At 31.4% G+C, this 14,549-nt stretch overlaps 1 protein-coding gene across 4 annotated transcripts in view; it reads right to left on the minus strand.

The window, feature by feature from the left end:
- The window catches only part of LOC118197823 (cubilin-like), a 129,951-nt gene that overhangs the window by 105,089 nt on the left and 10,313 nt on the right, over positions 1 to 14,549 (minus strand). For 3 of the 4 annotated variants that reach the window (XM_085817715.1, XM_085817714.1, XM_085817716.1), the window contains exon 4: positions 10,491 to 10,748. In XM_085817715.1, the coding sequence (XP_085673841.1) occupies positions 10,491 to 10,748 (258 nt within the window). Of the gene's footprint in view, positions 1 to 9,463; positions 9,609 to 10,490; positions 10,749 to 14,549 lie in introns of those variants that run through there. The other variant, XM_085817717.1, reaches the window with a different exon arrangement.

The raw sequence follows: 14,549 nt of genomic DNA on the forward strand, positions 1-14,549 counted from the left end.
TATACTTAAGATCTCAATAACATCCAGTTCTCTTCCTCTTAAGTATTATTTCACAAGAGCTATTAATTTCTACCAATCAAATATGATCACTGACCCGATAGCTTCATTTACAAAAAGGACACTGTATAAAGGTGAGGCATAAATTATAAATTTTAATAATATGCTGAACAAAGCAGTATCTGCATATTTTTTTAATTCCACTGCCTGTTCCTTTTCATTCACTATTTAATTAGGCTTTCTATTTTGGCCAAAAAATATACACTAAAAAGTTTGCTAAAGACGGTGCTCATACCCCATTAAAATAATTCTGTGCATGCTTTATTAAGAGTTTTCAAGCTGTTCTCAAGATCTTTCTAAACTTTTATAGCTTCAGCAATGCTGCAGTAAATCTTCTGGATTTATCTAAAACAACTGAAGCTAGCTCTAAATAAGACAGATGTTCTACATTTCATTTGATTGCCATATTAAGAACTTTTAACTGAATGTTCTTGTCTGTTTTATCTCAATTGGACTTCAAATTGTATATTTAAACCAGTTCACTTGCGTTCACTAAATCTGGCATGAGCAAGACATTAATTTTAAAAATACCTCATGACTTCATGAATCTGAAGAATATATTCAGTGTAGTACAAAGTCTGGAATTGTCAGGACTTCAGCGTTTTTGTATTTTCAAAATTTATGGATCTTAGGTCAATACCTTAAATTGCATACAATCATATGCATGAAATTATAAAATTAGAAATATTCTTTATTAATATTTTTCCAAAGAAGTAATTTGCATAAAAAGTTTTTTTTTCTTTTTTTTTTTCTGAATCACTGCCATGTAAAATTAAAATGTGACTCAAAGCTGAAATGGCAATATTTTCTGGATTTAAATTCATATTACATATATTCACTATTCTGTTAGATGACTGAGGCATTGTCATCGTAGGGTAAGACTTCAGTTACACCATCTACATTTAGCATTTCTTCTTGTAGTCCATTAATTGGCAAATTTTACTTTTCACTTGTGACATCCCAAAACCTTAGATTCATGGCTTTTATCATCATCATGAAATTTGGAAGCTGGCACTTTCTGATTATTTGCAACTGTCTCCCGAAAAGTCCCCAAACATTGGTGACTGTTTTTTCATCAAACTAAGATGCAAAAGATAACAGCCATTTTAAAAAATGGTATCCCAAAACAGCTACCAATTAACAAAATAAAAAATGCACAAAATATTCATAATAAAGCACCTCTTTTCTTTTGCACTGTTCTCATGTGTTTTAGCTTAAAACAAAAATTTAAAAAGGAAAAGGGAAAAAAAAAAAAGAAATTTAACATTGTGCACAACATGGCACAGCACACACTATTATTCTCCCTATATATACAGTGATCTGCTTAAAACAAAGAACTACACAAATTTCGCACTGCACATGCTGTTAGTTTTCCCATGTTCATAACAATCTGTTTTAACTTAAAAAAATCACAGCAAACTGCACACATTCAGCATCGGTGCACAAATTTTGATCTATAAAATTCAACTGTTAGCAATGTCAAACTTTAGGGAATGCAAATTTTAATATACATTTTTTGCCATATTTCTGAAGAAATACAGCGCTTTGTTTTTCATCAGTGAGCAAATTTCTTAATTCTTCAGCAAGCCTAAAGCTTTAAAAATCTGTATACACATCTTCTCATGATCTTGCAATGGCTCCACACATCAGATTTTATACAGGGTAAACATTGCCAAAATCTGCACTTGTGGTGTCCGTTCCGGTAACCGATCGATATGAGATTGCAAATATAGTTATTCAGAGGTATGCGCTAGAAATTCTATGAATGGCAACACAGGAATGCTCATGGTTACTGTTACAGTTACAGAAACTTGGAAATGTTAAATGACAACGCCAACTTTTTCCAGTCGCAAAATGTTCAGTGCATGCAAAAACCCTAAATAGCGTTGGAACGGTACCAATATGTCCAAAAACAGACGTGTTATGCATACGCAAAAAAAAGAGTTCTGAACACCGGCTAACAAAACATGATCTGGACACATGCAGAAAATTTGCATATGACAAAGGCAAGAGACTGATCACTGATGCCCAACATATATTGCACAAAAGAATATCTTTATTTAGATCAAACATTTTCCACATGGGTGCCATCACAGGCAAGCATGCACTGTTATATGGGAGACGGAGGACAATACCACTGAATGCAACATGGAATGAGGGATGTTTGCAATCTCACGCTGTATAGAATCTGTTAAAATCTGACCAAGTTTGTGGATTGCAGATGTAAACTCTGAATTTGAGATATTCTCCAAACCAGAAATCCATAGGCATCAGATCGGGAGATCACAGAGGCCACAGAAAAGGAAAATGGCATGAGATGATGCAATCATCAAAATGGTGTTCCAGGACCCTTTTAACAGACCTTGTTATATGTGGAGGTGCACCATCTTGCATCCGAACAACGTCATCAAATGAATTCCACCTACACAATTCCGAGTTTTGAAGCAAGGCTATGTACCGAGAGCCTGTTACATGGCCTGTCGGTGTTGCTTCCTCAAAGAAGAACGGGCCGAGAACAAGTAAGTGTGGCTGCAATGCCACACCATGCAGTCACTTTGGTGTCAAATAATGGTACTGGTGTCAAAACGTGAGGATTCATCTCTGCCCAGGGAACACAATTCTTGGTGTTAATGTTGCCATTAAAGTTGAAATGTCCCTAGTCCATGCATAGTATATGAAGTAGTCAGTCATAATCAGCATCATTATTGCATTAGAAATTCATTTGCGAAGTCCAGACGTAGATGTGGATCCTCCGACTGCAACATCTGTATGCCCTGGTACCAGTAGGAAACATGAAGAACCGAGTGCACTACTTGAGGACTACTGTCTTCGGAATGTCCACCACACGCACTGTGCCTCTTGCAATTTCTCTGGGTTCTGCAGTCACTATGTGATACACTTCCATAACAATGCCCTCAGAAACTACTGGTCATCCGGAGAACAGTTTATCACAGCTGCAGCCTGTATCTTTGAATCTGTGCATTAAATCACACAAAGCTTGCAGAGTACTTGGGCTACATCGTTGGAGATGATTTTGGCGATATACATGCATGGCTTTCGCAGTGTTTATCTCATTTTTATAATGCAGTTTTATCAATTCACCTCGAACTTTCCCAGGAAGAGTCATTTTGTTGTCATGGGCGAGTTCCTAATTGATGACTTCGCATACCCGCCTGGAATTTTATCAATTTCCTATGCTGAACATCTGGTGATTGGTGTTCTGCGATTGGTGCAAGTGATTTGCATTCTGTGACTGGTAAAACAAGTGCAGAGAGATAATTATTCTTCAGATATTCAACAACTAGAAAGGAATAATTCCAAAAATCTTCATTTGGAGATTTGCAGTTTTGCAGCATACCTGGACAGTAAAGATACTTTTCATGTCAGAGGTTATTTGGAAGAAACAGAATTAACAGATGATGAAAAACATGTTATTATGCTGTCAAAGTCCATACTCACAGGGCCCACCAGCAGCCGAGCGGTAAAATCGCTGAACACCGGTAGTTTGGTCCGAGGTTCGAATCCCGTGAACGGGCTGGCTGCATGGGCGTTTTCGTGGTTTTCCCCATGTGTAACGTGTATACGAGCCAGTTTCCCTTAGAAAGTCCTCCACGAAGGCATCCCTCCCCTTAGGCAGATAGCCCTCGAGGCTTTGCCATAATCACACACACACACCATACTCACAGAACTAGTGATATTTAGTGAACACACAAAATCATTTCATTCAGGAATTATGTTAATATTCTTTAAAGTCGGGAATAAATTTTGGATACCTAAAGGCAGACAGATAGTGAGGAATATTTTTGCTATTTGCCTTATCTGGAAATATGTAGTGAAACCTGCCAACTAAAAGGGCAATTGCCAAGAGATCATATTGTTGAAAGTTCATCTTTCACTGTGGCAAGAAATGATTTCAAGAGATGTTAAAAAAAGTTCATGTTCTATTTATGTGTACAATTATACATGCAGAATATACGGATATTGTCTCAGATATGCCAACAAACCGTTTTGCTCAATCTCTCCAACGTTTCCTATCTAGAAGTAGAAAATGAGATCTATGACAATCCTTTTGAAAGAACTTGTTACAACTTCTCCAAAATTGTAACATTAAAAAGTATCATATGGTAGTTAACCCTAAATGTTCTCTAAGATGGCGATGATTTTGGCAGCGTCTGATGAACAATATAAAAGAACTTCTAAAGAAAATATTAAAAGAGCTTCACTGACACACGGGGAGTTCACTGACAACAATACTTAGTGAAAATAAAATGTGTTTTAAACAACAGGCCATTAACTTGCGAAAGTAATGAGCTGGGTGAATCTCATCTTCTCATACAATGACATTTCTTACTTTCAGGACATGATGATATCAAGTTTCCTTTACATTTTACAGAAGTTTACAAGAAAGCATGCAATTGAGAAACTAACAAGATGAAAACTCTATCAATCTAGGATTTTCAAATAAATGTAGTTTAAATGGAAAGAACAATATTTATTTCAATTAAAAAACACTCATCACTTTTTAAGTTCATCTTCTAAGTATAAGTTAAAACAGGAGACACTGTGTTTGTAAAAGGATCAACAAAAAGCAAACTACTTTAGGACATGGGCATTGTTGAAGATGTGTTACAAGGCAGACATGGACTGTGAGAGTCTGCATTATTTGTATACCTATAGGTCAATTTAAAAGATCAATTCTGCTTTTATATCCTTTTGAAATTTGAACTTTATCACATATACAATTTCATATACAATTTAACTATACCCATTTATTGCCTTTCTATCAACTTTTAAGGGTAATTTTTGTTATCATCAATGGCAGTTTATATTTTCATTTCAGTAATTATGTGAATTATTTCTGTTTATCAAATTTATTTAGTGAATACCATTTTTACTTATTATATTAAGGTTTATGTTAGCTATTAGTTTATTGTGGCTATACAAAAAATACAGATTTCTTATTTTCTGATTGTTTTGAAAATTTTAAAGAGCACAAGTGGGATGAACTGTAAAATCTCTTTAAAAACAATGTGTTTCCCACCATTTAAAAAAAAAAAAAAAACAGAAGAATAATTGAATTGAATCAATTATTAAAAAAAACCTGCTGATTAAAACCACTAACACCTTAGCCAACAGAGGTTAGAAATCAATGAAATGCTATTAGGGTTAAAATTAATTATTTTTATTTCCGTTATTGCTAATCCAGTGTATTCTGTATAGTGTACTTTATATTCCATGTACTATACAAAGATTTACAATACTCATTATATACATCATTCTCGATAATACAGAAACTACATTTCTTACTTTAAAATCAATGTTTTACAGCTTAGGTTAAAAATGTCTGAATATTTTACGTTTAGATGCATGGGAGGAGTATTTTTCCTTGACAATGGACATTTCTGCTACTTTATTTTGGAATAACAAAATGTCCCTTTATTTTTGATATCTGCAAATTCAAGTGCAAGAACAGTTCTCAACAATAAAATGCTCTAACAAATGGTCTCAAACTGACAGCCCCACCTAGCAGTTTTCAATGGCCCACAAATACAATACAATTATGCATTTGTTGCAAATATGATGTTACAATGATTTCAAAATTATTTTTTTAAGTCCTAGCTTACATTTTCATTACCATGAAAAATGAACAGAAATAATGTACATTAACAGAAAATACATAAATGCAGCCAGCCTGCAATTAAGAGTTTGAGACAACTGCTCTAACAATATATAACTTTTATACTCTTCTAAACATAAAATACTTATTAGATTTAATAACCTTCTTCACTAAGTCATTGGAAAATGAATTTTGGTTGGAAAAAATCCAATATACTTTAATGGATAAAAATTGAACGGCAATTTAAAAATACAAAGCAGAACAATACAAGAGCAAAATTAAATTTTATTTTCACTCAATACTGTCTGCTGTGATTTTTTTTTATTATTAGCCCAGAAGGGCTATTAATTTTGTTTTGGCATTTTGTGTTGATTCACTATAAACAGTGAATCACTTTTTAAATTTTTGCCATCAAATATTAGAATCCTGTATCATATTTAGAGATATTAAATAATGAAGAATCTACATAAATATATATGTGTTTTTCACACTATGATAAAACAACGGTACCTAGAGCTATCAAATTTTAAATAACGTATGTCTCCACCTGCAAATGGGCATCTAGAACAGCGGTCATCAACCCTATTAGAACTTCATGGACCATTACATATATAATTTTATATTTGGTAGACCACTAATATGAATTTAAAAAAAGGTAAATACATTTATACAATAATAATCAGCAAACTACACATATTTTGTTCACATTGAAAAATTACATAAAAAGTACAAAAAGCTTCACATTTCCATATCACTGAAAAGAAACTTCATGAAAAGCAAGAACAAAGATATTCAAATTCCAAGAAGCTTAAAAGATCTAAGATCCCAAAATTCAAATGTTAAATCTACAATTTTTTCATAATAAAAATTTTTCAAGCCCTAAGAACCCTTAATAAGTTTGTTAAAAGTCACTCTTTTGTATTTCATATTTAGCGCTTAATTTATGTTAATTTGGTACTCTTCTGTTATCAGGGTCAGGATTCAGAAATGTATACAGTCAAAAGTCGTTAATTCGGACGCCCATAATTCGGAATGATCTATAATCCGGACCTCAAAGCTACAAACTTTCTGCGCGTGCGTCGCGTCACATTGACGCACGCGCGTAAGACCTTTACGGCTGTGAATATGCTTGTGCGCGTGTGCAAAATACGTTTACAAATGCGCGTTTAATGTATAACGGACGATATAAGCTAAGCTAAGCTAAAATTATCTAATTCAGTTAATATTGCAGATAGCGTTGTTCCTTAATCTTCAAATTGGATCCGGCTTATTATTTTTTGCAAACTGTTAGAGCAATTTTATAAAAGTAAGCTTGAACTTTCGATTATGTCAAATAGAATTTCTGATATATATTTACTAATATGTAAAGGATTTACAAAGTGAAAGTATATTTCGAAGGTCATTAAACAAAAAGTGGAATTGCTGCAAAAAATGGATAAAGGCATATCCTTTGTTTATCTAAACTTTAACGTTTGTTGATCTTAACCGCCGGGCGTGCAATGAATTGGAAGTTGATCTGTCACCACTATCCTTATCTTCAGGGCAGATGTTTTTATTTTATTTGGCTTATAATTCCTTACTAAATGTATTACCGTATTTATGCGAATCTAATGCGCATCCCCATTTTAAAACTTTAAATAATAAAAAAATTGTTTGTCGGCGAATGTAATGTGCATCAATGGTATGAGGAATTTATTGAATCTTATTTTATACAACAATGGATTTGTATATGAACTATCAATCAATGGTATGATAATTTTATTTAAATTATTTATTTTCCTCAAAATCTGCAGGAATCTTATGGCGTATTGTTGTACGGCGTCTTAGAGATAAGCCCATCCGCTTCATAAACCGATCCACCCATCCACAGTTAGCCTTAAACTCTTGTTTCGGTATTCCAAGAATTTCAGCCTCCTCTTTTGCTTTATTTCTTATGGTGTCACTAGTCACAGGTTGTCCATTCTTCCTCCTTTTATGTACAGATGCCAAAACGTTTTCTTCAATTTTATGGTGTCTTCCTTTGCGAGGGCCAGTGAATTTCTTTCTACTAGCTTTAGTTGCAAACAGTGCCAATTTCTGTTGCCGCCACAAGCGAACATTGCTCTCAGCTACGTTGAACTCTCTCCCTGCCTTTCTATTGCCATTTTTTTCAGCATAAAGAATTACTTTACGTTTGAGAGTAGCATCATATGACATTCTTCTCTGTTTGCCCTCCATTTCGTGACTACGTACTCTACAGTTTGTATCCTCTATGTGATAATGTGTCAACGATAAATGTAACGGTAAATGTAGTTGAGAAGTACAGTAATCCATTGTTACGATTTAAATTTGGTTGACGTCATCGGCGAACTTTGCACTTGAATCTAATGCGGCATCGAATCTAATGTGCATCCCAACTTTGAATACTTCATTTGGCCAAAAACGATGCGCATTAGATTCACGTAAATACGGTATTTCATCTCGATGTACTCCATCTTTGATATGATTTAAATCAAATCCCTCGTCATTATAATTCGCTTCCGATAGCGAAGAAAGTGACAGAGATTATTGAAAACGAAAAAATTTCGATTGAAAAATTAGTCGGTATTGTCGACACAGCAATTATAGGACTTGAACAGCGGAACTTTGTAACTGAACAAAAAATTATGTCTGTTTATAGAATTAAAAAGAATGTATTATCACATAAAAAATGAAGCAACTTAAACAACTTACATTGAAAGAAATGTTTAATAAAGTAAACAAATAAATATTAAGCTTTTTTTTTCTAAATTTTGATACCCTTTAGATCATAAATGCTCTTTATTTCATAAATTACGGTTTTATATTTTTAATTATATAATATCTGCATGCCATCTTACCAGATTTAAATTGATGATCTATAATCCGGAAAAACCGATAATCGGGAATCCCTGAAGTCCCGACGAGTCCGGATTACAGACTGTAGTTGAATGTTTTACTTCTGATACTAGAATCTTTTTCTTAACATGTTTATCTTCCCTTTATTTTCTCTACTTTTCACTAGACACAAGCATGGAAAATATCAAAAATGCTTCTGATCTTATCACATGGGCATGCATTATAGAAAGGGATTTTTTTTATTAATAAAGAAATTGAAACTGGTTTCTTATTTTAATTTTATAATTTCTGCATGCCATCTTACCAGATTTAAACTGATGATCTATAATCTGGAAAAATCGATAATCCGGAATTGCCGAAGTCCTGACGAGTCCGGATTAACGACTTTTGACTGTATTACTCAAATACATTTTGCCAAATTATTTTGAGAAAATTAATCAAAATTCTAGTTTAGGCATTTCTTTCACTGAATTTTGACATAATAAAAATACTTCTTACTTTTCTTAAAATGCATCTCAACAAATATAGATAATTCATTTGGTTTATTACTTTGGAGCTTTAATGCAAGTTTTAGGCTTTTTAATTTACTTTTAATTACTTTATTTTGAATCAACAAATATAGATGTATTTTTAAAAGCATTTCATAAATTACAGATTTTAAATTTTTTCCTTCTTTGTTATTATTTTTACATGAAAGACAATCAAATCCCAGAAAACATAGGATCTATCTTAGCTCATTTAACACCTTGACTATCACCGATGATTCACAGTGGCCTTACTTTTTGGAGCCATGTGCATTGAATGTAATTCACAAGTTTGTACTGACTGAAGGCATGCGAGTCACCAATGCTTCACAAACACACAGATTTATACAGTTAAATTTAATTCTATAGTCTGACAGTTTTCGTATTCTCATTTCTGGCTTCTTTTCACCATTCTGGGCATAGAGTGGGTTCTGAAAGCTTTTATTTGATTTTAATATACATTTTGCAGTTACTTTTAAGTAATTATTATTTATAAGGAAGTAAGACAATGAAATTGTAATTGGAAAGGATTGTGTCATTTATTGGAAGACTAGAGGCACATTTTAAGATGTTTATACATTTATTAAGTTATTCATTTTTGGTTATATATGCTGTTTCACTATTTGCATTGAAACAAATTATTGTCTAATTTTATTAATTTTTACTATCAAGACAATGAACTCTTGTGTTACTTTACAATGAATTTAGTTGTAATCTATTTATACATTTATTATTATTTATTTATCTATTTATTAAATACTCAAAAAAGTATATACAGACTAGGTACTGAAGTAGTTTTAACATAAATGGGACAAGAAAACACTAGAATTAAAAAATGGCCCAATGGAGTATTTTACTCGATTTGCTGCTGCAGTCAATGTTTTAAGTATCAAATACGATACACTAATAAAAATTAAAAAATAAATAATAATAATAATAATAATAATAATAAACAGATATACAAACATTTTAAATCAAATTCCAAAAATTTAATATGTTTATAAATTTTCTAATTTTTCTTTACTTTAATGAGTGTTTTTAATCTGCTCAGTTTCATAAGTTATAATCTGTCTCATAAATATACAAATTTTAAATGAATTAAAAAATATTAAGATTACTTTTCTCAAAAAGGTACCCTTTAATTTGGCAATTTATTTTTCTAAAATTAAAATTTCATTTAACAGAATTCAGTTTCAAAAGTTAACTTAAAAATTTTTTTCAATATGTGCATAGTGAAAATGCACAATAATTACATACATGCAGCATGATAATTTACACTTAATACATGCAAAATAAATAGAACGAAAAAAATGGCATTTATTTGCTCAAATTTTAGAAAACAGAACTCTATGCATCATAAAATCAGGATAAAATGATTAAGAAAATGTAATATATTTTGAATAAAACTCTCATGAAAATATGTTGTTAATTCTTACCATTCTGGGCATAGAGTGGGTTCATCAAGGGTGGAGTATCATTAATAGCATCATCTAAATTCTTGTACAATGTTACAACATCATTTGCATGCAAAAAAAGAATCGAAAAAAAGATGTTCACTTTTGGTTCAGAATGTTTTGCTTTAGAAACAGGATCTATTACCCAATAACACACTGCATGAGAAAGATTAGTCTCTTTTAAATTGAAACTTCCAGCAGGTGACGTTAAGTTTTTACAACACGTTACGTTTTTACAATCTATAACAAAATAAGATATAAAAGAGAAAATTAATATTAATGAACATATAAGTTTTAAAAACAGTCTATTACAAAATAAGATATAAAAGATAAATTTAATATTAATAATCATATTTCAATCAAATACAACTTAATAAAGAAGATTCACAAGACCCTAGTTTCTATCAATCATTAGGCTGTGCCTGCTAATATATTGGCTTTTTGCTTTAAGGGTCCAGAGATTCAAAAACTTTAAAAATGGAGATTTTGTTAACAGAAGCTTGATTGTGTATATGATACAAAGTTCGAAATCAGGACATCCAATATCTGGAATGATTTAATTTTGGACCATTATCTAAAGGGAGTTGGGAAATAAAAATAATTCCCCTTTCCCTTACAAAGTCTAGGAATAGAGAATATAATATTCAGCTAATGGAAGCAGGCGTGACATATGTGCAATTTTTCTCCCAACTAATCGAGACTCCTTCACATTGCCTTCAAACATCTGCCGGCTAAGAAGTGACATGATGACCAACGAAAATGTATTTATGTTGCTCGCAATCACACTTTCAGCCCTTGAATGCTTGTGAGTGAAAGCATTTTTCTCTTTGACCTAAACAATAAGCGAAGCCCCAATATCATGTCTACACATCATTTTACTAGATTTAACCTGATGATCTTAAATCTGTAAGTTTCAAATTCCAGAAACATTCAAGTTCTGATGATTCCTGATTTCTGACTTTGTATGCAAAACACAATATACAAGAGGACATTAGTATTATTATAAAGAAAATTTATTAAAATTTAAGGAATCAGTAATATAATGTACACACTATTATCAGAAATAAGTTAACAAAATCCAACGTAAAATTTAAGCGGGAAAAAACAACACCCAGATACGTCATGTATGTAAGCAATGTTTTCAAATTGTGAAATAGTTGTTAAAATATAATTATTTTTAATTCCTAACAATGGACTATAAAACTTCAAGACTGCACTCATGCAATATGACATAACTAATTTTGTTGTATTTCCTCTCAAGTTGAGTTAACTGCAATGAGATCATCTGAAATAAAGCCTTTCTATTTTACATTTTTCAATGACAAAATATAAAACTATGTATTTTTTGGAAATGCAAACAGCAGGAAATTAAAATTCAAGCCTTATGTAATTACTTCAAAGGAATAACATATAATAAGGAAAGTACAGTTAAAGTGTGCTACCAGTTTTCAAAGTAGAAAAAAGATTCTGAGTCATATTTGGAAGATAATCAGAGAACAGATCACTACAAAAGTATTTGATAAATAATTAATAAATTAGTTTGATTATTACTTCAAAAGCACTATCTCAGAAGCCTGCTAAGTTTAAGAGTTGGAACTGTTTCCAGACAGGGTCAAAGGGACTTGTTTTTTTCCTTATTTTTACTGCTTTTAATAGCTAAAGCTTTATTCAATATCACAAACTAAACTGTTAAATTTTCATTTAAAAGTACATTTAATATTTTGTACATTATGCTTTAAATGCACAAAATAAATGTTATTAGTTTTGAGCTTATGAATCATTATTTTTCAAATTATCTTAGTAGTCGCTATAATGGGCCCACATCACTCAGCTTTATGATAATCAAAATTAGAAATATACCATGCTGCCTATGACTAGGGCAATCAGGATTGCATCCAATTTATTCATTACATTTTAGCGCAGGAAAAAAAGAGCAAAATCATGCATAAGATATGAAAAAAGCAATAATAAAAGAACACAAGTTAATAATAACCATTCAGTTCCTAAGCAATGAAATACAGATAAAAATTTTGCAAAAGAAGCTGAAAGGATTAAAATTAATTGATCAAGATAATAACACTATTCTATAGAAAACAAAAATTTATTTAATTTTAAAAGTCCAATATTAGGTTTTCTGTTCTAAAGGAAACAGTTATATAATATATAGTAAATCCATCAAAAGACTATCAAATTACTTTCCCAGGAAAAATTAAGACACTTTATAAAGCCACTCAAATATCCAAATGCAAAAAGACCAAAAGTACAACCAGATATGGAATTTCAGAAAAAGCATGCATAATTACTTGCTAGAGACTGACAGTTCTTTTAAAGAGTACAATCTAAAACTGTAAATATTGGATACAATATAAGTATAGTTGCAAAACAGGCAAAAATTTATAAAATAATTCAAAATGGATCGAAATATTAATGTAGTAAAGTGAATTATTATTTTTAAATAAGTGCAGCTACAATATTTATTCATAGGTTACATATTACCATTCATATTCAATCTGAGCTTATCCATGTCTATATTAGATTAGAAGCCCCCATCAGAAAACTAATTTAGCTATTTTATTTTCTGTTACTAGAGCACCAGTCACCAAAAGTATGTCAAAACAGCAATGTGCTAGCCTGCTTACATTGCATTCTTCCATTGCAGCGAAAAAGCGGGAAGAATGAACATTAAGGCAGCAATTTTCTATAGTAAATTTTCAGTTGCTTTTGTAAAGTTCTGATTATTTTAGGAAATAATTAATATGAATTACATGATTTGGCATTTGTCATGATTAAATTCTTTCCAGACAATGGTACCATCTATGCTGAAAGATTTCGTTCGAAAAGCCACAAAATGAAATTATAATGAAAATAATATAATATAAAATAATTATAATGAAAAATTATAATTAAAATGAAATTATATTTTAGTCCTATTAAAACACTGATATGGCATTTCAACAACAGACTGTACCACAAAACAAAGGCCCAAGAAGCAAAAATTAGTTCGAAGTTTTGTGAATTCCTTTTCCAGTTTATTTACTTCTGGTGTACATCAGTAGAATTCTGTCAGCTGCAACAATTTGAATTACTGTATAAATGTCAAGTGGAATAACTACATGAGAAAGGTGTTAATTCCTTACTGTGTCTATTTTCAATAAAGACTGGCAGTTCAAACACAGCCCACATGCAAGAAATACAACATCGGCCATATTTTTTATAATTTTTCTCCTGTATTTTCATATAATTTTATCAAATAAATGCTTTAAAAATTTAACTAGTTTCATTCAGAACCACATCATAAATAATAGGAAAGAAATGGAAATAGAGCAGCTTGCTGAGAGAAAGAAAATGAACAGTTGTTTGAACTGGAAAAATTAAAATTATAATCTAGTATTACTTCTAGCACAGAGGAATCTACATTGACATCTTCTTTTGCAGGTACAGAAATACCCAAGTTAGAACTCAAAAAGTTAGTTTCTAATTTTGATCCTAAAAAAGCTGACATGAGTTTATTTCTGAATTTGTTTGAAATGCAATTAACTCTTCTGAAGGTTACCAATTTCAAAATGACTCAGGGATGACCGTGGTACACATGCCACGTTGGAGTTTTAACAATGGCAACCAAAGACTTACTGAAAAATTAGAAATATTTAAAAAATAATATCATCTGTATCAACTCTGTTGATAGACACACACATAAACACATTATAATAAATATAATAATTCAATTTCACTTCAAGATGTTAATTGTTACCCAACTGAAATCCAAATCCAAATTACTGACCTACAGCATCATACTACACTGAAAAGCACGTATAAGGAACTTATTTCAACTACAAGTGATCCAAATTATATTGACTTTTGGTAATTTGTACCAACAAGCATCTTTCCATGACCTAGCTGTCAGATAATGTTGAAGGTTTGGATCAACATATGTTTGTGAACAAATGTTTTCTGTTACGAACATGATAAAATCAAAACATCATTCAAGATTGACTGATATGCACCTAAAACATCTAATTTAGCTAACATCTTCAAGAACTA

Source organism: Stegodyphus dumicola, chromosome 5, assembly GCF_044657685.1.
Source record: "Stegodyphus dumicola isolate Sdum_Otavi_A_Nest chromosome 5, ASM4465768v1".
NCBI lineage: Eukaryota > Metazoa > Arthropoda > Arachnida > Araneae > Eresidae > Stegodyphus > Stegodyphus dumicola.